At 45.6% G+C, this 24,614-nt stretch overlaps 3 protein-coding genes across 3 annotated transcripts; 2 read left to right on the top strand and 1 right to left on the bottom strand.

Moving 5' to 3' along the window:
• On the top strand, positions 1–19,813 carry LOC131265734 (SAM pointed domain-containing Ets transcription factor). The gene is made up of 2 exons (XM_058268039.1): positions 1–81; positions 19,284–19,813. The coding sequence occupies exon 2, from the start codon at positions 19,367–19,369 to the stop codon at positions 19,811–19,813; it is 447 nt and encodes a 148-aa protein (XP_058124022.1). The 5' UTR covers positions 1–81; positions 19,284–19,366.
• Positions 19,814–20,937: 1,124 nt separating this feature from the next.
• On the top strand, positions 20,938–21,982 carry LOC131265733 (uncharacterized). Its single transcript, XM_058268038.1, has 3 exons — positions 20,938–21,135; positions 21,212–21,509; positions 21,585–21,982. Exons 1-3 carry the CDS (start codon positions 21,114–21,116, stop codon positions 21,853–21,855), a joined length of 591 nt encoding a protein of 196 aa, XP_058124021.1. The 5' UTR covers positions 20,938–21,113; the 3' UTR covers positions 21,856–21,982.
• Positions 21,895–24,366, bottom strand: LOC131265019 (augmin complex subunit dgt5). Its single transcript, XM_058267280.1, has 5 exons — positions 24,346–24,366; positions 24,078–24,268; positions 23,854–23,992; positions 23,643–23,787; positions 21,895–23,580 (listed from the first exon to the last, which is right to left on the bottom strand). The coding sequence occupies exons 1-5, from the start codon at positions 24,364–24,366 to the stop codon at positions 22,079–22,081; spliced, it is 1,998 nt and encodes a 665-aa protein (XP_058123263.1). The 3' UTR covers positions 21,895–22,078.
• Positions 24,367–24,614: the final 248 nt, after the last annotated feature.

Here is a 24,614-nt window from a genome sequence, read left to right as displayed (position 1 = left end):
CAAGTTTTCACGAGATTGTTGCATAATACGAGCAAGAAACCGAGAGCAGCAAGAGAAGCAGCGCGAGAATTGTATAACAAGGTAAGAAACAGTTTTATGTCTATTTTGAATATATTTCCCAAAGTTTCTCGTCGAATTTTATTCTGCCCTTTCCGGAAGACAACCACCTTTAGAACGTTTAGAGCGCGCACTTCTAACAGACGACCTCAATTAGATCAAGTTTTCCTACACATCGAAACAGACATAAACAAATATGATGGAAGAGAAACTGTTGTGTCAATAATGAAATGCTCTACTGGACAACATCAAAGCCTCGGGAAAGAAGGTCAAGAAAATTGTTATTTGTTTCCCTTCACACCGAATAGCAAACCTGGCGCATTCCCAACCGTAAGAACTCATTTACACAAACAATCAAAGTTGAAAAAGAAAACCACGCCGTAAGGCACCATGTGTCTGCCACATGTGGGTGCGAAAATTCAGGTCCATTTCTTCTCATTCTCGAGCACTCGAACTTTCATCTCTGCGCTGGTATATGTTTTCTTTAATTACAAATCTAGCGCCACGTGCTGCCTTTTTCTTCTGGTTTGATTTATTCGAACGAGATTTGGAAATAGAAACGGAAAAAACATGACCATGTCGCAGATCCCTTCTCCCGCGGGGGGGGGGACATGGGAAGCTTCCTGTGGATGATTTTCTCGCCCTCTGGTATGGGTTTTTGTGTGTGTGTTGCTCGGAGGAAGTGGAAGAACGGGTTGAATTAGTCTGGCGTGAAACGGAAACCGGCACCGGCTAATAAGTGGCCTCTGCGCCTTTGCGTAATCTACTTTTGACAAGAACACTCATTTTCTCGCGCCCCGCGTTTCATTTCCTTTACATGCTCAACTGGAAATTCGGAAACAACATCCCGTGCGCAGGGAAAAGGGGATGAATGGGAGGGAATTCATAACGAGAAGGCGAAGAAAATGACCCCACCGGGGAACGCCCTTTCATCCGGTTCGTGGCCCCTCCGTCAGTCTGAGAGGCTGGGTGAGGATCGTTTTTCCCGTTGGCAGAGGGAATCTTTTCCGCATTTTCCATCGTCTTCGTTCGACGGGAAAGGGCATCTCAATCGGGTTGAATGTTTTTTTTGTCTCTTAAGGAGCGTCCTTTGCGTTGATCGAAAATCGCACCGAAAAAGAAACTAACCCTGATGGGCTCAAGCATGACCGAACGTCTACCAGCATCCGTTTAATGAGCAGGAAATCTATTATTAATTTACGAAAACCCCCGGTCCGGTATGGATGTGTAGTGGTTTGCAATACGGGAAATCGGGCCCGGAAGTGCTGGCCGTTTTGGGCGATGACGAAGTTTGTTGATTTCGAATCAGCGATTTCCCGATGCAAAACAAATCTGAAATGTTCCGCTTTCTGTCTACCACGGAAAAATCATTACGCTGGGCTTGTTACCGAGATTTCTTAAGTTTTTTTTTCGAAACTTTTTCACCCGATAAGAATTTGGAGTTCTTCTAGCTTTATGTTCAAATCATTAAAAAAAAACATAAAAAAATGAGTCGATAAACAATGAGCACCCATTTGGTATAATTGTTTAAAGTCTTTAAATTATTTGCGATTTGGTAAACTTCCTTTAAAATTTTTCCTTTTTATTGTAACAAAGATAAACTTTTAGTAAACAAGTTAAGCCAATTATTTCTTTACTATAATTTTTTTCGTGTATTTTGATCATGGATAATGCCCTAAAAAATGGCATTTAGAAACATTCGGAGATTGATTTGTTTTCCAAAAATACTCCAACAACATAAAAGAGTTACCTTATCAAACGGAACAATTTGATTTAAAGCGACGTTACTAAAAGTCAATCTCTAAAATTAGAAGTTGAAACATTCCAGAACTGATTTTTACGAGAAAAAGTTGTTTTCGATTAAATAACGTGAACATATGATTCAACCAAATAAATGTTATCAAGCGGAACAATTCGAATTACAAGTGAAATTACTAAGGCTCAAACTATTACATCAGTCAAAACTCAAATTCCTCTCGTAACAGTCGTAACCATTTTGACTAGAATTAAACCCACAATCCCATCCAACTGTACTTGGACAGTAAACACTTTGTTTTATTTATCAAAACACACCCTTTCTTCCCACGAAACAATGTTACAAGATGTGTTCATATTGATTGTATTTGCTCGAAATTCGACTCATCAAACGAACTGGAAAAGAAAATCAAGACGATCGGGAAGCGCACATGTGTGTTCGATCCCCGATGCTTTGTGCGATGCGACTTTTCTTCTGTTTTGTGTGCGCGCGGTTTTCCCGCGCTAGAAAATTGAGAGGAAAAAGATCATTTCGTGCATCCGTCGTCGGCCGGGCCAAGTGCGGGATCACTAATAAAAGCTGTGAAGGGCCTTCAAAGGGAAGCGTGTGAACATGGCGCCGATTTACAAGGGCGATGGGAAGGGGAAGGGAAAGGGGGCAGTGCGTGCTGCTGCTGGACTGTCGTCCTCTTCTCCGGCTTTCGGTGGACGCCTAATTTGTCCGGCCAGCGGCGCGGCACTTCTACTTTGTCGACTCATTTCCCGCCACTGAAGTATAGGAGAATGGGGGTGGGAAATGGGAAGAAGGGAGGGGCGTTTCCGAGCGGTGAAGCGCAAGACGACGACGTCGACGCCGCCGCAGCTTCCGGCGTGCGTGCGTGCGATGTACGTCACCACAAAAAAACACGCACACACACACACGCCCTTCGTAGTAGTAGCATTTCGGAAATGAGCAAACTCTCCCTGCCCCATTCCGGTGGCCCTCGTAGCCGTGGAATGGTGCCCCGCTGATGGCGAAAAACTGAAAACACATCAAACCCATTTCCCGTGCCGGACGCGCGCGCGCACGTTCTTCGTTCGCATGTCTTGGCATTTTCCAACCTTTTGGGGTTTTCGGGAGGCCCGATCCGATCGAGACGGATGGCGCAAATGGCGGATGTTGTTTGAAATAGAACCGGCCAATCCATTCCATCCCCATCCGGGAGCGTCATTCGTCTTCATCTTCGCCATCTGCATTCGAGGGTCGATTTTCGATCGCGTTTGCCGGTTTTTGGCATAATTTTGTGTTCACTTTTGTCTCACGTGCACGCCGCTCGGCCCGACGGAAGTGAGATCAAATTTTAATTTTGGAACCCCAATCACCTTCTCCCTTACTTCCCTTGGCATGTTCCAGCAAATGGCAAAGAACGCCACGGTTCCACGGCACGGTTTATCGGAACGGCACGCACCGAAAATAGAACTGTCCATTTGGCGATTTGTTTATCGGCGGTTTTCTCCCTCCTCCCGGACATGATTTTTCCGAGCTCCATCCTTCATCGAGACCATTTTCAGTAGGGTGAGGATTTGTGTTTATCCTTTTTCTTTCCAGCATGGGAAAGTGTGAGGAAGGAATATCAAATCACTTCCTTCCGGAAACGCTTTTCCCTGCCTGGAATGCGTCCGGAAGTGGAAGCTACTGTATCTCGCGTTTTTTACATTAAAACAGAAAAGAGAAAATCACTCAACGCATCCAGAAAATGTAAACGTTTTTAATAGTCAAGTTATTTAAGCGGAGAGGTCCAAGTTTGATTAAAGAATCGTTGATACTTGTGAATTATGTAGAATAGTTTGAACTCTTAGCGAGAGGAGAATTAGTTTAAACTGTTGAAACAACCTAGTCTGGCTGGTTTTAAACATAAAACATAAAATTCTACTTCGATCGTTATAACCCTAAAAATTATTCCGTTCTCATGTTCATTGTTCAATGTGGGAACGCATAACTAATTTTACTGTTCACCTTAAAACTGACTTCGTCTAATAAGAGAAAGATTAATGAAAACTTCGTATACAGTACACAACAAGAAGAACACGTTAACAATTTGGCAGAGTCCTTATATATATAATTTCCGGAATGAACTTCGAATAGGTAAAAATGTATTCTATCATTTTATGACGTTGTCAATTCGGGTTGGTACGGTGTGGTAATTTTATATTTTGATTACGAAAAGGGCAGGAGATATTGCTTGATATATTTTTACATTGAAAACATGCTTCCAACTAGTGTTGATTAAAATTCAAAACTAACTTCAACTTGATACTCTGGTAGTTAAAATCAACTCCATACACCTGCTGTCTCTCGGGGCATCAACGTATTGCCGCTTGTGCTACAATTTACCTTCCCATCCATCGGATGTTACGAAAGGCACCGCAATGGAAACGGAAGTGTTGCTCCAATCTGCCGAAAACTTCACCTCCCCCCGCCTCGGGGCCAAACTCCTCCGCGATGGCATACACGTTTTGGTCACCTTCCGTACAAGTGCTTGCCAGCTTTGAGCGAAACCCCAGCGGGCGTACGGCGATGCCACTTCCGCCCAAGTAGCGCGAACTTCGAGTCTCGACTAGCTGCAAGAGACAGGCCGACTCTGTCGCGCCAGATAAGAGGATGGCGTGTGGGGGAGAGGGGGGGGGGGGGGGTTGAGGGACTGACTAGTGTTCGATATTTATTTTTGGAAACCTCCAAGTGCTACGCGAAACCCCTTTCGAGTGTCCGTGACTCACGAACAACTGGTAGCTCGAAGGTGCACACATGACGCTGGTAAAGGTTGATTCATAGGGTTTAATTTTGGTTCGATTCACATTCCGGAGCGGAGCACCTCAGCCGCCCAGTTCCAGCCCAGCACTCCCTGCAGCACCCTTTCGGTTTGCGCTTGAAGGCCTGGATGAGGTTTCGATGGCCCAGTTTAGGAACGCACTTATCTGATCCGAGCGCAGCACACGCTGTCGACGCTCCGTTTTCCGAACGCAGCATGATAACGCAGCGGAAGTTAACGAAAAAAAGGTGTAGCTCTACGTGATGCAATAAACCGTTATCACGCATTTCAACCGTTTTTAACAATAAGAAAAAAAAAGAGAACTAGTAAAATACATGTGGTTGTTTTTTTTTTGTTGGCGCTCCTCAAATAAATACTTTCCAAACGCTGTTTCGGTAGTTTCGCGAAGCCCCCCCCGATGTCCACTCATCAATTTTTGGCATCGTTTCATGATGTTGTTGTTGTTTGTTACGACGTCTCGTTGACCATCGGACCCAAATTCGGTCCCCCCCAAAACGGAACCAGTCCATCAAAAAAAGGGCCGAAATTGTGCCATCGCAAATAAAGAAGGCCGGTTAATGTAGAAGGAAGAAAAACAAACAAACTCCCATAAAAGTGCATTCGGTGGCTCGGAGACGACCTAGAATTGTAGCTCATGGAGTACGGGGTCTGTTTTGGCGGGCTTTTGGTGGGAAAAGTATGCCACGAGTCGGCCAACGGTAAGCTAAGAAATGCTTTGTAGAAAAGAATTTGAAAAAAGGGTAAGGTGAGGCAATATGCACCCTGAAAGCGAAAAACATTGATATCCCGGTGTCTATTGAAGAAATAAATACCAATTTTTCTCAGTGCGATTCTATTGGTTATCCGCTTTTACCAGGAAAAAAAATAATTAAATGTGTTTCCATAATTGAATAAATGTTCATTATGTTGGAATTGATTATCAAATAAATCAATATGAGATATCTCAAATTAAACATTTTGTGAGCTTGTGATGTAGAACACTTACAATGTTTATTTCATTCTGTTTTCACGCTACCATTGAATAAGTTTGAATGACTTGACTCCTTTACTTTACATTTGGTCGTGTGAACTCTGTCCTAGATAATCCGGTTTATATTGTCTCAAGATGACCTACAACAAAAATGCAGGTATTTTGAATCAAATTCCTTTCATTATCAATCATGTAACTTATTTGTCTACTTGACGTTTATATGGCACGATTGGAATATCTCAATTGAACCACCATGGAACCTAAAATTTCGTTTTGTTGACTCAATTTTGTTGTATTTCACCGAGGTATTTTTTGCCCAGTTTCCCCTACCTCCGCACCTCGATAGTGGCTTTCAACTTTGGGGAAATGGAGTGTAAAAGAAGTGCCTGGTACCGTACGGTATAAAAACACGCCCCGGCGAACACACCCGTTCGAAATTCGGGATCAGTCCGCTTGGCATCAAAGTGGTTGTGGCACAACACATGATACCTTGCAGCGGCTCGCTCCTTCAGATCCCTGCCGCAGTCGTGCATTGCCGGTACTTTCTTTCCTTCCTTTCCCTGCCCTTTCTCTCTTGCTGCGCTCGATCGAGCTTATCACATCATTTTCCCAACCACACTCCTCCGGCCAGCTCTAACTGTACCGCCTATTAGCAACGGAACTGAACGATCAACGGTCCCAAAGCGAGCTGGGAGCAGATGCAACCCCTAAGACAGAAGACTGTTTGGTGCGCGGAGGAAGCTGCAAACGATGTGAAAATGGGTGGTTCGTAAAGAGGGCGAGAGACGAGCGGGGGCAGGAAAAGCATTTCCTTCTCTCCACGTCGGATGCGCATATGCCCGGTTGGCACGACTCCACCGTCTGTCTTTTCCGCCCTCGGGGAGGCCGGCGCAATATGGTTTGGAGAAATCCGCTGCGGGAAAATGGCGGATGGAATTATTAAAAGCGTTACTAGAGCACCCGCGCCCTCCGAACAATTCGGGGCCTTCAATCTGTTTCCATTTCCCGAGTCACGGAACGAGGGAAATCTTCCAAACCAAATCCTCAAATCTTCCGAGGAATGTGTTCGTCGACTCAGCTGCGGAAAATGTCGGTCCCTTTTCCCGACTTCGGTCGGGAGGGGGAATGATGATTTAATTGCCCGGCCACAACCAACCCCTCCTTCGGGAAACGTTCATTAACCCCTAATGAACAATGTTGCTCGGAAAATCTCACGCCTTTTGTGGGGTGAGGGACGGGAGGCGGCCTATGGATGAATGTGGACCGTTTTCACGCCTCCACATTTGCGCCGCCCGGGAGTTGAGGTGAAGTGCAAACAAACAATAATTTATCTGCCGCTAGTTTGTGAATTTCTCCTCCAGCCTCCCCCCGGTTGGGGGTTCTCTCGATTTCTCGATTGAGGATCATGATCATCCCCCCGAAAACACCTGTTGAATCAGCACACACACTGGTGTGATTGGGTGTGTAGCATTTTACCCTGCTCGCCTTGGACGCGGGCTATTTTGGAAGATGAGCCCCTTCTTCAGACTTACCGCCTTCCTGGCGGAGATCGAATCGAGATCAGGAGTCCGTCCAAAGCTGGAACTTGGGGCGTAGCAGCGTATCTAATGGGTTCCATCAACTCCAGAATTCACACGAGTCTTAGGCGCAGCAAAACACCACGCTTCGGCTTTGCACAGCTGCTGCCCGGTGTTCCTCGGAACAATTGGAGTGTAAATAACGGTGCTGGCCTCGATTCACGCGAACTGGCCTGGCATCGACATCATTATTACGAGCAGAACGAACCAACAGAGGCCGGCTGAGTAGAACGGGCCACGTTCCTCACCACCAAGGTTCATGCTTGGCGGGTTTCCAATTCGTTCCGCACTCGTTTTCTGCGTTGCGCTCCGTCTTCCGCAGGAAATGTGAGATCTTCGTACACCCCCTTCCCCCGACCATGACCCCCCCCCCCCCCCCCTCCCGGGGTGTTCTTTACCTTGTGCAAGACCACCCAACTGTCGGCTGAACAGCGAGTGGTAAGGAGCGAGGAATGGCCACGATCTACAGCGTCTTTGCGCAAGAACAATGCGATCAAAGCTTGGTCTGGTCTGTGGCGTCACCACGTTGTGTCTCACGAGGCTTGTGAACTTCTTGTGCCTTTTGGTGGGTGGTGGTGGTGGTGGTGGCCATTTGCTTCCTAAGCCGCCGCTACTTTGTCACTAAACATTCCCACCGAAGACCGGTCGGGCTTATGTTTCGTTTGTTTCTTCGGTTACCCACCGAGGGAGGTTGAGGGTTCCGTACGCGTTTCCGCGGTTCACTGACTTTGTAGAACTGGAACGCTTGCAAAACGCTCACCACACAAAGTAGTTGCTTCAAGTGCGTCTCACGGTTTCCTGTTTCGGTTTCGAAGCTCGAACCTAGAAACCTAAACATCGTCATTCACAACTGGAAAGCCCGAAAGATCTTGCGTTCCACTCCGTGATGTAAGCACGCGGTTCTCGTTTCGCTGATGTAAACACTTTTTTGGAATTCTACCATAAGGTTGGTGTGTCTCTGTGTGTGATTGAATTATGGTCCCCCGTCGGTGGTAAGTTGAGGTTATCAACTTGAGCTACCACATCCTGGCACATCTTTTTTTTTGTTGAACTGTTTGAGTGGCATCACGGACGGGGAGAGAGTCGTTCTTTTGTTTTGGAAATGTGTTTTCGATGATACCAAATGCGATGCCTAAGACATAGAACTCCGATGCCTAGCAATGGCTGCATGCGCTTAATGAAGTAATTGACATAAAGGAGTGACCTCAGTCTCCCAAGTCGTGCTGTCTTCCGGAGCCAATTAGCGCAAAATCTGTCCCGTTTACGCTTCGAACCAATTTATTCCAAAATAAAAAAATTAAATCAAATCGTAGCGTCTCGGGAGTATCCTGTCGGCTGGAACCGGAAGCAACGGACACGCGCCAGTCATTAATGTGCACGACCCAGTGTGGACCCAAGCAAGAGAGAGAGAGGAAGAGAAAGGTATCACTGCTGTCCGGAGTGACGCTTCCAAAAACGCCATCAGTGTGATTCCTAATCATTCGCTTCGCCGGCCGTCAGCTCCCATCAGAGGTCGAGGGCAAGGTTGAGTGTCACTGTGAGTCGGCACTGGCGAAAAGTGTCGATAAGGCGACTGGGTCTCGTTCCTCGAGCCATTTCCAGTCCAGAGCTCAATCATTACGAAGTGTCGGTTTGGAAATGAACCTTAACCGAACTCTCTCGTCAGACGATTTGTTTTGGAAGCTATAAACGGATCGACCGGCGAGTGACATAATACCGTCGGCCTTGATCCTTGCCTGGCCAATTAACGAACTCTCTTTCCCCTGGCCGACATCATTAGTGTCGGCATTTTGGGATCCGGGTCAACGCCACAGACACAGGTGCACCGAGGATCGTCATCACTGTTACAAGGTCTTGATGCAATGGCGGCGCAGGATCGCTTGAAGTTGTCAGGCATCGATGCTTGTGCACGTAATTGCGGTCAAATATTTCGGTCAAACGAGTACTCCAAGTTCTGGAGCTCTCGTAAGCCACCAGCTTCTCACGATCAACTCCACCTCGGGTGTCAGCTCGACGTTTGGTGTATGTTGTATATACTTTTTTGAACCATTTTTGAACACAGAACGAACCGATTCTTCTTGCCGCCTCGCACACAACCTCCCCGTCGCTGTTTCGCGACGCGATGGTTGTTTACGTTGGGTGGCAAATTGAAGCGAGAGTTTGTTTATGCGCGCACACCGGATGCGACCCCCCGGCCGGGTTCGATCGACGGTCGACAAGCCGTTCATCATCATCGCCGTCGCCGCCGCTCTGCCACCGTTGACGCGATGAATGATTATTGAACGATCGGTTTCTGATGCTCATGCCCTGTTCCCCTTGCACACAAACATGCACACAGTTAAGCACGGGCCGGTTGGAGGAAATGTGCAATTAAGTCGCGTGGAAGGGCAAAAATGTCACCATTTCCTATCCGTTGATTGGCAAGCGGGATCCGATCGAGCGGACACGGTCGTCGGGTGTTGTGGGGGGGGGGGGAAGGGTGGGCACATCTCTCGGCAGCGAGATCTTGATTCGAGTGCACATTCCTCAGCCACCCGATGGCCATGAGGATGTCTTAGGCGCGCCGTAGAATAATTATTAGAACAACCACAGAGGAAGTACATCCTGAGCTGCGCCACCATGGCGTGATTCTAGGATTGCTGCCACGTACAAATATTCCCGATGGGAATGGCAGAAAAAACTATAACTCTTCCGGGAAATGGATGATTTTCCACCGAAAATCCCACCCGGTTCATAAGAGGGAAAAGAAAAAAACTCTAATAACGCCGTGGAATGTGTCGCTTTCAGCGGGAAGCAGAAGAAAAGATGGCCTTCAACTCGCGGTTCTCTCTCGGGGTGCGTCCGTGTGTGTCATCAGATGGTTTCAAATTCGTTCCCCCGCCCCGCCGCGTCCACACCCGAGGTTCAATCGTAATTTTCATCCCCATCCCGGGCGGTTCTCCCTCCCAACCCCCGACCGTCCTCGAGCTAACATCCGTCATACTTTTCGGATCATTTCGATCCGAATCGAATCCGGTGGAGGACGAACGACCGACCGATGTGTGTGTGTGTCGGTGTTTTGTGTGTTTTATTTGTCCGCCCGTTGCTCGTTCGTTGCTGTTACTCCCGGAAAGCGCAGCTTCCGTCTCCGGTTGGTTTGTAATTACGCTTGACAATTGCTTCGGAAGCTCCGGTGGTTTAGTTTTTTTTCGATTCTTTTCGATGTTTGTTTCCTACTCTCCACCGGATCCTCCACCGGGCAGGTGGGATTAGAGGAACTAAGTATGGTGTTCAAAAAATCAAGAAATTGGATTTACAAATTGGATTTATTATTTGGAACGTTGTTCGTGTAGGGATTGAGCTGTGCTAGATGAATATATTGAATAATAATAATGAACGAATTAATCGATATTATAAACGAATGAATTTCGATTGCGAGGCAACGAAAAATTAAAAATGAAATCATTCGCTATATAGTTGGCAATGAAAATTGGAAGAGCGATGGCCTACTACTGAACCGAGATGGATCTGCATATCGAAAAAGATGGAACAAAGTAGACATTGGAAAACGAAATGGATTGAACCATCAGTCTTGTGATTGATTTTGACGAGAGTGGTTGGAGATTGTATAAGGAAAAGAATCTAAGAGAGCAAAAATATTCGAATTTGCAATTTCAAATATATATAAAGAGAAATATTTCGTGGAGATCACGACAGTTCGGTGAGAACCGGGTCTATTTTTCAATTTCCCATGTTTGCTACCGTAGAAGCACCATACTTGGCGCGGGTCCAAACTTGGCGCACTTTCTAATATTTTCTTCGATATTAGACTATTTCCAAAACATTTCAGCCTAAACTATGCAGGCAAATATTTGTTTATGTTTATACAATACATCCGCATCACAACATGTTATCGGTTTTCAGTTATTGAATGTATATATAATTAAATGAAAAATTCCATCTCATAAGTGCGCCATTTTTTACCCGCGTTAGCAACGCTGCTAAGGAGTGTGTTCAACTGTTCCCAATAATTTATACGCAAAGGAACAGTTATTAGGGATTTCTTTTTATCAGAAACTGTTAGAATGTAAGTATTTCCAATGAATCGTGGTTAGATTCGGCGCTTTTTGAAACATGTATGCTAATTTGAAGCGAAAATATTTTGCGCCAAGTTTGGCTCACAGTGTTCCTAATTATTCACCGTGGAGACTATGAATGTTTGCGCTGCTAGATATTTTTGAATCATAGAAGGCTTTGATGAATAAGATTATAAAAGTTTGCGATGAGATAGTTTTATTTCCACGAGAGAAGTCAAAGTCCGCTGCAAAAAAAGCTAAATTGTTTTTTAAATTGCTGCTGAAAAGTGTTTCTATTGTTTTAAGTTGACTTTTGAATGTAGCTGTTGAATTCAATGAACTACATCCATTTTGTTTTAAGTGCGCCAAGTTAGGAACACATCGCGCCAAGTAAGGAACATTGCAAAAACCATGCGTCAAGTTAGGAACATAATGTGCCACACAAAAATTTTCTGAAACTTGAAGAAATATCAATTTAAGAGTTTCTTACTTATTTTTCTTATATTCTATGGTAGTTAGGCTAGCACTGTGCAAAAAATGGTATGATTTGATCAAACATTGATTTTGTTATTCAACTTTTTATGCAGAATTTCCTTAACTGCGCCAAATATGGTACATCTACGGTATGTTAAAAGCCATCACCATTGGTTCAAGTTCAACTGTTTGCTGCACTCTATTCTTTTAGTTCCTGTTCTACCAAAATAAACATGTTTTTTATCTGATCATTCATCTAGAGTTATAACAAGGAATTTATGTTAACTTATTTTATCTCCCTTGCTTATCCTTTTATATTTTTTCCAATTATTTTCAAACTATCACAAAACGTTGAAACCAAATTATTAGTCCTGTTTCATTTTATTCTGTTTATTCTTCAGATTAAGAAAAAAAGACCCTGTGCATAATTTTCAAAACCAAACAAAAACAGTTGCATCCGTTGAATGGAAAAAAGAACTTGGTAAAGATATCTAAAATCGTTTCGCAGTGTCTTATTACAGTCGTCGTCATCATCATAGAAAGTCTTCCAGTGGAGAAAATCGAACAAACCCAGTAGCAACATCCGCTGACGGTTTGTAATAAACGTCCGACGCATGTATTTCCGTTCGGTTATTGGTTTTTGCGCTCGATTTGCGCGGAGAACGAACGTGATGTACTTTTTTCGTACATGCAGTTCGTGGTTCACCCAGTTTCGGAAGCCCTGCCGCGGCGGCACCCTGCCCGTACCATCGATGACCTTGTTAGCCGCCACTTCCCCCGCCCGCCCTCGTTTTGCGTAAAGGGGTCATGAAGCAAACGATGGAAAGGAAATCTAACAACGGTGTAGATTACCGGAAGCGATTAAAACCTTAGCAGCAGAAGAAGAAAATCGGAAAACGATCGTAATTGCTTCAAGTAAACGAATATCAAATCGATCGGATGTGGTACTGCTCTTTTCCGAGGTGGAGAGGTTTTTTTCTTCTGTTTCGGGTTTGATGACGTAAGTAAGGGAAACGAAAACCCCCAAAACCGATATGAGGGCAAGATTTATGTAGCGCTTCCTTTACGGGCGTTCGTTTAATTATCTCCTATTCTTGGACGGGGCGCGGCAAGGATTTATGTCCCTGTGCCCCCTTTTTTCCAAAGCCTACAAAATGGATTGTGACTGAACCGAAAATGATCACCGATGAGTTTCAGTTCGTCTCGGCCGGGATTGGGTTTATAGAGAGTGCGGGATAGAACTCACCAAAGTCGGCGTAGAAATGAAGCAAGACAGACACGGGCTTAAACCGACTGCGCTGTCCTCCGTCCTTGGGGAAGAGGAGACTCCATTAGATACCGATTTAACTCGAAGCGATTTCCCTCCAAACCGGATCGAAAGAGCGCTCGGGGAAAACGGCCAGCTTAGCCGGGTTGTTTCACGTTCTTGGCCGTGTTTACGCCGTGGCGTGTCTGGAGAATCAAGTGAGAGGAAAGTCGTTCGTTCGAAAAAAAAATATTAAGGAAGGAAGCCGACTTCCGATGCCGGTCCCGAGACATGAGGACAGGAAGGTTTTGTATTTTATAGGATAATTACATAACTACCAAGTAAAGCACACGTTCCCGGCTTCTTGAGGGTTCCGTGGGACGAGATTGTCTTATGTTAGCGTCAAACAAGAAAAAGGAAAGCATTAACAAACCAAGGAAACGAGATGAACTTCCCAAGCGAAACAGGTCGTGATCATAAATCCAGTTCCCATTCGAGATCCATACACACCTGCCATTAGCGCCGTGTTACAGATATTCTGGCCAGCGGTTTCGTGCAGTCAATTTCATTCAATAATTTTCCTCTTGCACGTCAAACACGTGCTCAAGAGTTCGAAATTCCTTCTGCTTGTTTGGCACGATCTATTTGCGCGCGCGGAAGATCGCGGCCTCGTTCGTGCTTGTTTGCGCAAGAGGCGTATTGAAGATCCCGAGGCATGGACCGGAAATCCCTTGCACCGAAGGAAACCGTCACAGCAGGAAAACCAAATATAATTGTAGAAAAAAGAGTTTTTTTTTTAAGAAAAGAGGAACTAATGGAACTGAAAAAAAACATGTTTGACGAAAAGGAATAAACAGAAGGAAACAAAAAAAAACAGACACAAGAACGAACGAGTACACGCATAAGGAAAGAAGGAAGAGAAGCAATAGCGAGCACGAACACCAACAACACGGAACGAATTGCAAAGGGAAGGAAACAAAAAGAAACACTAGAACAGGAAACACCGAACGAAGGGAAGAGAGAAAACGAAGCACACGGGAATGTAATCCGTGGGCGCAAGTGAAACGGACGGCGGAAGTCTAGCGCACATACACGACATGGGAGGCCAATCCAAGCCCGGGAACGGATGTGACGCGGAGGATCTCTCGTAAGGTCGCAAGGAGCTCGCTCGCCAAAAGGAGCGAAGGCAGCAATCAACGGGAAGAATAAAACACAACACAACACGCGCTGGCCGCCGCCCCGGGGAAGGAAATGCGCTGCCGGTCGTAGTCTGCCGTTGTCGCCGGCAACGATGGAACGCCGTTGCGGGTGTTTGTTGTCGGTGATCGTGTAGCAACTACCGGCGCAAAGTGGGAGACGGCGTTAATAAGGAAATCCCGCGTTTTTAATGGTCCTCACTTCTCGGCCTGCCATGATGGCGGTGTGTTGTTGTTGTGGCTGGCTGGCTGGATAACAGTGAAGAATAGTGGACGTGGCGTCCGTTCGCCTGGCGGTAGTGTAGGACTTCCTGTCCCGGGCTCGATTAGACACACGCGGGAGCATTGAAATCCCGTTCCGGCGCGGGAAGTGATCAAACCGCTGTATAATATGCGTCACAATCGTTTATGCTTCAGAGTATTTTAAATCAATTGGAACAGAATAAAAACCACTGCAGGACGCGCGTTGGATGCATTTGCATGAGGCCATGGAAAGCAAACGGGCCCATCAATATGCACGATCGCCACATACTCTCTTAACTCTTGAGGGCGTGCGACATCGAAACAGCATAAAATAAAAATATAATTTATTTGCATGCTTTATACATGAAGAAAACATACTGTAAGTTAGAAAAACATTATTTTTATTATTGAACTTGAGACACTATTACACTTAAATTGTATTTGTTTTAAACCTCAATGACCCATTAATTTTAATTTCTTTTTCCTAAATGCTATCACTATTTAATCCCTCTCAAATGATTTTAAACCCGAGAAATAACGAAATTTTAAAACATTGGTCGATAGCCAGTACAACAAATATGAAATATAAAAATATATTTTTTATATTCTCAACCATTACTTGCTCTAACAAACTCAAAAGCATTCTATTTGGCGCAACTTAGAAGGACCAAAATAAAAATCCAAAAAGAAAAAAAAATCAATCCAATTTCACTATTTGAAATTTCAATTAATTTTTTTTTTAATTATCTGTTAATTTTTCCACAAACAATTTGGTTCTATTTGTTCTTTTTTACCTATTGTTTTTAAAAAAATTAGTGTTGAAGCTCTATCAAATATTTTTCTCGACTATCTCTCAGGACCGGAAAATCTTAAATCTCTTTGACGAGTTCCAAACGACCCTATTAAGGGTTAACAACCATCTTCCATGCGGCCCAGCATCCTTTCCGGCGTGCGGTGATCGTCTCGCCAGACGGAACCGTGTCTGGCACGCAATATCTGGAACCTACGATCGCTCGTTATCATCGTTTTGTTTACATTTTGTGCCCTTCGCCGGGCGGACAACAAACGCGCCACGGAAAGTGAAGTGAAACACCAACGCACGCATTCATTCGGCTCAGATTTCCTGTCCCCTCCGCGCCCGACGGCCCGGCAACCTGGTGGTGGTCAACCGCGTCTGCCCGTCCCGTCGCCGGTACCCTTCCCCTTTAATTGTTTAATTTTATTAACTCTACTGTCCGCGCACACGAACGACTCTCGCCATCTCGCATCAAGCGTCCCGGGCGCGTCCCTGGGCCGGTCCGTCCGGACGTAACCACACGCCGTACGTTCATCGGTCCGCGGGAAGCCGTTCATCCGTGGCATCACGACGGAGGCGATGATCGCGCGCTTATCTGTGGCGTTCATCCGCGCCCGACCCGCGACATATATCGATCGTCGCGTAGATCATCCCGTGCTACAAGCGCACGAACGCGCCGTCTGGACCACTTTGTTGACGTTTGTGGTGGTGGCCCCTTTCCTTCACACACCCCTTGTCAGCGAGGCCCTTTCAACGCATTCATTTGACACCGGTGGAATGTCGTGTGTACTGTGGACGCTGCTGCTGCTGCTGATTTCCGGTGCGCGATATGCTCGAACTACCGCGTACGATCGCTGCACCGCGCTTTCCTCGCTTCTTTGACCACCACGTGGACCAGTCCATGCCGTGTCGCCCTGGATTGAACCCTGGCTCTACGGAATGGTGGTGTTTTGCGTAGGTGATGCTGTCACTCGTCGCTGCACCAAATTCAATTACCACACAACACGCGCCCGAACCCGCCTCTCCGTTGTCCCCCGCTCATGCAAGTCGACCCAATAGCGACTGTTTTATGAACAGCCGCAGCAGCATGCATGCATTTGTCGCAGTTAAGTGTGGTTTTTGTCAACTTTTCAGGAAGGCACTTTGAAAGAGTTTCTTCTTCAAATTTACTTCAAAAGAACTTAAGAGAGATCGATAAATCTGTACGTAATAGACCTCCTCTAAAAAACACAAGTTTTTCATAAATAGGTTTTTTTCAATACCACATCGAACGAAGGCCTCAAAAACACAAAATTCTCGCAAAAAAGTAATATGTGTTTCACTTCCATTTGGTCGTTGATTGCGACAAGTTTCTAATCACTTAGTTTGTTGTTTGTTAGTCAGAATTATTGTTAATTTAAAGAAAAAGAAAGATTTTTCTCTTTTAAATATTGATCATGATTATATTTTTAGTCAACAGTTAAGAACTATTGCTGTAAAAAAACATGAAGTTGGTGTAGAATCGGTTTTCTACAATTCTTAACACCAATTGTTTTTTCAAAAGTTAGATATTTGTACGCCTGAGTGTTTTCCTTAAACCATTTTCTTCTAATAATTTTCCACCGATCGTATCCGACTCTAGGCGTTTCCCAAAGCAATGGATTATGAGATGGAAAGTCGAGGTGTGGAAAAACGGTCCGTCTGGAGACAGCGCATCAAGTGTTGACAGCCTTGTCGTTTACTTTTCCGACACAAAAAAATAACACCCAAGTTCCCATCGGACGATCGAGCGAGCACTTGGTAGCCTATGCACCAGCCTCAGCTCCTCCGGCGTTGGGTTTGTTTATGTTGTGCACCGTGTCAAAGGGTCGTCGATCTCATCCGTTGAAGAGAGGTGGCCGTTGAAGAAGAGTAAAAAACCATACGTCGCGACGACGTAGATCAATCGAAATCCACTTGAGAGCTGAACCGGGCGAGTGTGATTTTCAAGCGATACACATTTCCAAGAGGCCATACCCCGTGATAAAATAAAAAAAAAACCACACGCTCACACAACGTTCGGTTTGTCGCCGGATGTCGTCGTCGTCGTACGTCGTCGAGGCGCGTCAACCGTTCGGGGGTCGGAAGAGAACTATATCCGCTTCCGTGCGGATGTGCGTAAAGAAGTCGCGGTGTCGCAATGTGCGCAGCTAAAAGGGTCGCCCTTTCCGCGGCGAAGAATGCTGCAGTTGGAAAATGGTTGGAAAAGTATGGCGAAGGAAATCGTGTAAACAGTAACGTGTATATGGTCCCGGGCGATTTCGTGACATCCGGCGCACAGTGTCACGACCCCCGTCGTCGATGCCCGGTGGTAAGAGATGCGTGGCAAAACACATGTGAAAACATGTCCATCCGCGGGCACTAAAGGAAGGACGGTTTTTGTTGGCTCCTTCAGTTTACCCGGCCATTTCTCTATCTCTCTCCCCTCCTGCGTCATCTGCAGCACGGATTTCCACGCACACTGCCGATGAAAGGTTTCCTTTCAGCCGCGGGTTTTTGCGGGGGACCACCAGACAAGACGGGCCCCGATCGAGATAAACCGTCCCACGCCGCGCGTGTTGGTCATTCATCACCGAAAGTGGGTCGGTTGAGGTGGTCCCCTTTTTTTCTTGACGTGTCGCCAAGAGCTACACCGATGACGACGACGATCGCCACCCAAGAAGTGATGGAGACGCATTCCTCCAAACCGTGTGTATTTTTTCCCATTTCCCATGAGGAACAAATTCGTTCGATTATGGCACACACGGAAATGCATTGTGTTTAACGGCTGGCGGGTTTAGGTTGCGGATAAAGCCAACCTCCCACCGATACCGAAGAAAGAACAGAACGTAGGGGAGGGTGAAGCAATATGTACTTCCTTAGCGAAAATCATAAAATAATTATACAATCGAATCGTGGCATTAAATAACAGGAAAATTCCTAATTTTCGTTGAAACAATAATGTAAAATATCATTTTTGTCGAGTTCCTCACAATTGAAAGCCGAAACGACTTTGTTTAATGTTAATCATTTTGCAAGTCATGATCATCATGAGAAACACAATAAAATGTGTTTTCAAAATTGAAAAAAAAACATTGAAAAAGGACATATTTGATTACGGGGCAAAGTAAGTTTCAGAATACCATGAGCGTGTGGACGTAATTGAAGATTTCACAGACTTTGTTAAGTTAAAGCCGTTTCGTTTCTTCTCCAATGTTAACTTGCAAGGTTTGTGCGAACAAATGGTTTCAAGTATGCATTAAATGTCGTATAAATATCTACTCGATCGCAAAAACCTCACTTAATAAGATACAATCATCTGAAGGAAGCTTCACAATCGTATTCGACATTAGACACAAAACTGGTGTAGAATACTTTTGTGCACATCGGACCCACATTCCCTTACATGGCCACAACAGCCACAGAAGCCATACGTAACAAACATCTGCATACCGCTTTGGATTCCCTCCGATGCAATGCGGTGCAAAAAGCAAAAAAAACACACACAAAAATCAGTCACGATATAGAACAACGAAATGCAAACAACAATCCGATGACGAAATGGGATTTGTCGCCGGAACAAAAGCGTTCGCGTACACGCTACTTCCGCCAGGGGCAATGAGCAGCGCTGTGGCTCAAATGGCCGCGCATTGTTGTACCGAGGGTTACATACCTCAACCGAGCGCGCATTGCATTGTGGTTGGGCTTTTCCGGCCATCGGCCAGAGCAAGTCACGCCAATTGTGTTAGATTTGAGGAAAAATAGGGAAATAGTACAGTTCACATGGTTACCAGCGTAAAGTAAACGAGAAAACGTTCGCGAAATGTATAAAGATTGGTACTTATTTTGACAAAGGCAAAAAGATGAAATTAAAAAGCATTGGCAATTTCCTTCTGCGTTTACTTCGTGGCAGTAAATGAATTGCTCAAATCACGCTGGCTCTCTAAAGATAAAGTCGACCCTTCGCTAGTTTGTTTGCTTCTCGTTACATGTCCGTCAATGAATGCTGAAGTGGCGCGGGAAATTTTCAACGCAATTAACACGTCACACAACGTTCTCAAGTGGATAGTGCCATTCTAACGACAATTTTTTTGTTTTCCTTCACAGTGAAACCCCTCTCCTTCAGTCTGTCGATCAACGCACCCGATCTCCCGCAAAGAATTATAGACCGTCGTCGTTTGGGCGCCAAGATGCAGGTCGAAAGTGCAACGAAATGGCGCGTCCCTCCACTGGACCTGTCCGCCGTAAGCGTTCTCACGAACGAAGCCGAACGTCGCTGGGCCCATAGCAATGGCGGTGGAGGTGGTGGTGGTGGTGTTGGTGGTGGCGTTGGTGGTGTGACGACCCGCGAAACAACCGCCGACCGTTCGCAGAGCTCCAAAAAGATCCAGTACGGTGCCGACGGACTGCCGATCGATCCGCGCGACTGGACCCGGGCCAACGTGTGGACGTGGCTGATCAACCTGGCGCAGTCCGAGGGTCTCGACATTAGCCCCGAGCTAGCCCAAAAGTTCCCCATGAACGGTAAGGCGCTCTGCCTGATGAGCCTCGATATGTACCTCAGCCGGGTGCCGATCGGTGGGAAGATGCTGTACCGCGACTTCCGGGTTCGGCTGGCCCGAGCCATGAGCTTATGAAAATGAGAAGGCAGTGGGAATCGAAGGAGGGAAGTGGGAAGGGAAGGGAAGGAAAGTAAATTGGGGATCCTGCACACCGAAGAACTGAACACTACTAGCCTGTAAGCGTAAGCGCCCCGCGAGTTCTGGGCACATTTAATTTATCGATCTATACACTACTACCCTAGCACCCTAGTTACCATAAGCTAGCCCTCCAAAGGTTTAACTCATTTTGCAAATATATAACCACACATTGGAGACTTTTGTATTTTGCACAGTTTCTTATCAGCAACTCCACTCACCGTAAATAATAGGAAGCAGCAGAGTAGCAGCAGCAGCAGCGAACCAAATCGAAAATCAAGTAGTTTCGTGGCCGTAGTAGTGGAACAATAGAGCATGTTTTCTATGTACAGTTAGAGAGCCTACAATTGTTTTCCCGTGGTTGCCCGACGTTAAGATGTAGGGGGACAGATATTTACTCCTTATAGTTTTTGCTCCTCAAGAAACCATTTCCATTCTTCACGTGAAGCGTTCCACGTGGAAGCGCACAGACGTTAGGCACAAAAACTCCTCGTTCCCCTGGCACGAATCACGATAACGAAAAACAATATTTGTGTATAGTTAGGCTAAGATACTCTAGTCAGTAAAGGCACAAAAAATAATATTACAGGAAGATTGGTTTCGAAAGAGTTATTACGTTGAAAGAAAATGATTCGACTAGGTAAGTTTGCAGTTTAAGAACCCCGTAAGGCAAGTTTTCAGTTTAAATTATCCGAAAAAATATTCAGAAATATCTTTAACTAAAGTTCAGTTGTACTGTTTTGAGTTCAGTAAATATTCTTGAGTAAAGAAAATTTTATAAACTCTAAGTAAACGGCTGCAATGTTCGATCCTCAGTTTAAATTGTTTAAAGAAAATATTGTTCACGTAGATACGTTGCCCATTTTAAATTCATAAACAAAGCAATTAGTTCAAACCCAAGAAAGATAAATAGCCCAAATTTATTAAATTACTATAAATAAATTTAACGAAACTTCGTAAACTGATCGTTTCTCTAATCATCTCATCGAAATGACAAATCTGATTGTCTTCGTTATCGCTTTGTAATACAATTGGTAGCACTGACTTCCTGTCTCTTCCATTGTGGCCCTGATCTGACCCTGGACACTCGTGGACGAACCCGGGTTTTGCATGGTGGTACACTGCGTGATTTCGACCTGACCGGTGTCGAGTTTTGTGTTTGTGAATTCGTTCTGTATCATTTTGTGTTTTGTTTTATTTTGTGTTTTTATCCGTAAAAAAAAAAGAAATCTCAACAGATATGTCTTCCATGAAAGCAAAAGGTTCGTAGGGTAGATGGTGGAATTTGAAGTGTGACCGCTTCGCTAACAATGAGTGTGTTTCGTGTAACACCAACAGCAATTGGCTTGACCGTGGACGTTGGCGCCGGTTCTGGACCATCGCCAGTGATAAGAAAAATTTCCCCCTGCGGCATCACCACCGAGGACGTGTCGTTCGAGGCGTACAAGCAGCCGAAAAATCGCAGCAAGCGGCGCAGCTTCTCCCCGATGGTGCATCAGGAGCGGATACCTTCACCGGATCTTTCGCCGATCGAGCTGAGCCAGACGTTTCGCATCTCGCCCCGGATGAACACACCGATCGCAGCCAAGGGCAAGAATGTGGCCAGCAAAACGTACCTTCTCAGCAAACCGATACGGTAAAGCTTAGCGTCACATGATCTTTTGTGTTGTTCTCCTAAGTGCATTTAAGCAGTGAACTTTTCTCCTTCCAGAGCACACAGTAAAGTTTCCCCCAAGGACGAGGCGTATGCCGTGACACCGATTGGGAAGCGCGAGCTCGAACATCGCATTTGTGTGTCGAACATACTGAAGGACATGGGCCTGTCCAAGTACATCCGCATCTTCACCAACGAGGAGATCAACTTCGAGGTGTTCCTGACGCTGTGCGAAAAGGACCTGCACGACATCGGGATTCACTGCAAGCAGGACATCGAGAAGATTTTGGCCAAAATTGCCGACTACAACATGAACGCGGAGGCGTAAGGGCTTGGGCAGCAGGGCTTGCCGCTTGCTAATAGGCATTAAGGTTTTAAGGTTAGGTAGAACTAAGTGTGATTTTAATCAAATGATAATAAAAGACTTTGTTAGTTCAGTTTGTAGATGTATAAAATTGGTTGCACATATTTTATCCACTCAACATTATAAAGACTCACAATTATCATATCATCTTACGGCCCGTTCTTTTGTTGTTTTGTTGTTTTTGTTTCTAGTTTCCTCCTCCAAACCCATTGATCATTCGATAGTACATCAGGTATTCGCTTTCGTACTCGCGGAAGCTACGCCCGTTGAACAGCTTCGTCGGTGGCACGTACTTACGCAAGTTGTTGGCCAGTGTAAAGTTGTAGAACACACGACTCTTGCTGAGGATGTGTCGGGTGCTGTTCGAGAGTGTTTCGATTTCGTCCAGCAACTCACAAATCTTGCCATGATTGCTTTGCCAATGTTTCTCCAGCTGGACGTGATCGAAGCTGGGCGCCCCCAGAGACCACGAGTCGTCGGTGCAACCGCTTGCCCGCGCTTCAAGCTCCTGCAGCGCTCGGAACTGTTTGATGGCCGTGTCCGCACTGAACACGGTACAAGGAAGCAATGCCAGGGCGGCGGGTGTTTCAAAATAGATGGCCACGTTTGGCTCTAACGCGAGTTGAATCGGTTTCGTTTGTGAAACGTAGCGCGAAAGGGGAATGCTACGGAATACTTCCAGCTCGCGAACGTACGGTGGCAGTACCGCCGGATTGTAGGCCGGCCCGGCCTGTGTGCCCTCCAGTCGGCTGAAGGATAGTTCGCTCGAGTTGAGCGTTTGGTTGGTTCCATTTTTCTGGCGAGCATTGCGCACGGTTTGCTGGCTGACGTACTTTGCGTAGGCTATCTTTTGCTTTATCTGATGCACCTGCTGAAGTTCGCCTTCCATATGGCGGGATATATCGTCGATCTGCCCGTAGATGCCACGAAGCTGCGCGAGCAGTTGTTCGTGATTTTGCAGCTTTTGTCCGTAGGAAAGAAGTTCCTGCTTTTTACGCTCCACTTCCCGGCCCATGTACTCCAGCTGACCCTGATTATACTCTCGAGAGTTCCACTGGACCAGGTACTCTTCGAGCGCTTCCTCCGCCTCATCGTCCATCACATTGATCAGGGCCATCTTGGCCTCCAGCTCGTTGGTGCATGGGGTCAGGATGGTCAGATACTCTTCCCGTGTCGCATTCACCTTATTGCTGTGGTCGACAACGTCTAGAAACACTTTGATGTGGCTGGTGCACAGTTTTGCCATACTGCCCTGCAGAAGATCGCGATCGGAGAGTGCAATATTCTGGTCGCTCTCTTCGTGTCGGCTGTCCACCTCGGAGATTTCCCGTAGGTGCACATCTTTCATCTTTAGCAGCACGCTCCACAACAGATGATTCGGAATGCCACGTAGCGCGCCACGGATATCCGACCACAGATCTTCCTGCAACGCCCGACCGGCGTCCGGGTTGAGATCTTTGAAATTTTCGTAAAACCGTGTCAACAGTTGCACGCACTGCTCGATGCCTTTTTCCGCCGTATCAACACGGCACGCTTCCGATCCTTTGATGGGCATGATTCGTTCGATGCGCTTGGCAAGCTGTTTTTCCTTTTCAATACCATTTTGAACGGACGTTTCGTAGGCAGCGTACAAAGATGTTTTACCATAAAGCTCCTCTAAATTGTTCACCGATTGTAGTTTCCGAGCATCTGCAAATAATTGGGAAGTGTGATTCGAAAGATCAGAAAACCTTGCCCTAGGCAATACATACTTTTCTCTTTGATCTGCAGGTTAGTAGTTTCAAGGCAGTTTTGTGACTGCTTTATACGATGGCGTGTTTCATCAATTGTTTTCTTTATCTTTTGTATTTTCATGTAGCGCTGCAGTTCGGGCGGCAGAGAGTTGAACGATGCGTTCTGAAAGCGAACAAAATAGCCGTCATACAAATCACGATTCCACTTGCCCAACGGGACCTAACGTACCGCAACGATCGTGTCCATCTTCTTGTGCACCTGCAGTTTGCGAACAAGTACATTCTTCTTCATGCGCGTTATCTCTTGTCTCGGACGAACTTTTTCTATTATATGGTTGAAAATGGAGCTCTGTTCCCCACGGAACGCCCTGAAATAGTTAAAGAAAAACAGTTGAAAGTGTCTCTTGTGACCATCGTTCATCGAACGCAAGCAGAAAGATAGTCTGTCCTTACTGTTTCAGTTTTTCATCCGGTGGCAATTTGTCCGGGGAACATCCTAATTTCGTTGCCCATTCTTTGAACCGTGCTATATCGTCCATCACACTGTTTTGATCACTTTTATTCGCTGATAAAGAATCGTTTCTTCCGCGGGCCACTTGGTTTGTTTGTAACTTTTTAAAGAGCGGTTTCCCTAACTGCCGCAACTGTCAAGAGTGCCATTTGACAGCAAACCAAGGTGCTTAGATATGTGTCAAAAAAGTACATTTTATGAATTGTAAACTTTGTTCGTTATTGTGATCATTCTCGTAATTAGTTTTATAGAATTTATAGAAATATGCTGAGTATGATAAAATGATCAGCAACATGTGAGTTGTAGCTGTTTGTCTACAACTACCGTTCGGAAGCAATTCAAACTGCATCCATTTCTGCTGCCATTATTGAATTTGCCATATGCTTTCAAATAAATATAATTAAATTCTGTTTCAAATTCTGCATAATAATTTGTTTACTTTATTTACCCTATGTTTAAGATTTAAGAACGCTGTACAT

Source organism: Anopheles coustani, chromosome 2, assembly GCF_943734705.1.
Source record: "Anopheles coustani chromosome 2, idAnoCousDA_361_x.2, whole genome shotgun sequence".
Lineage (NCBI taxonomy): Eukaryota > Metazoa > Arthropoda > Insecta > Diptera > Culicidae > Anopheles > Anopheles coustani.
This window is presented reverse-complemented; position numbering and strand designations above follow the sequence as displayed.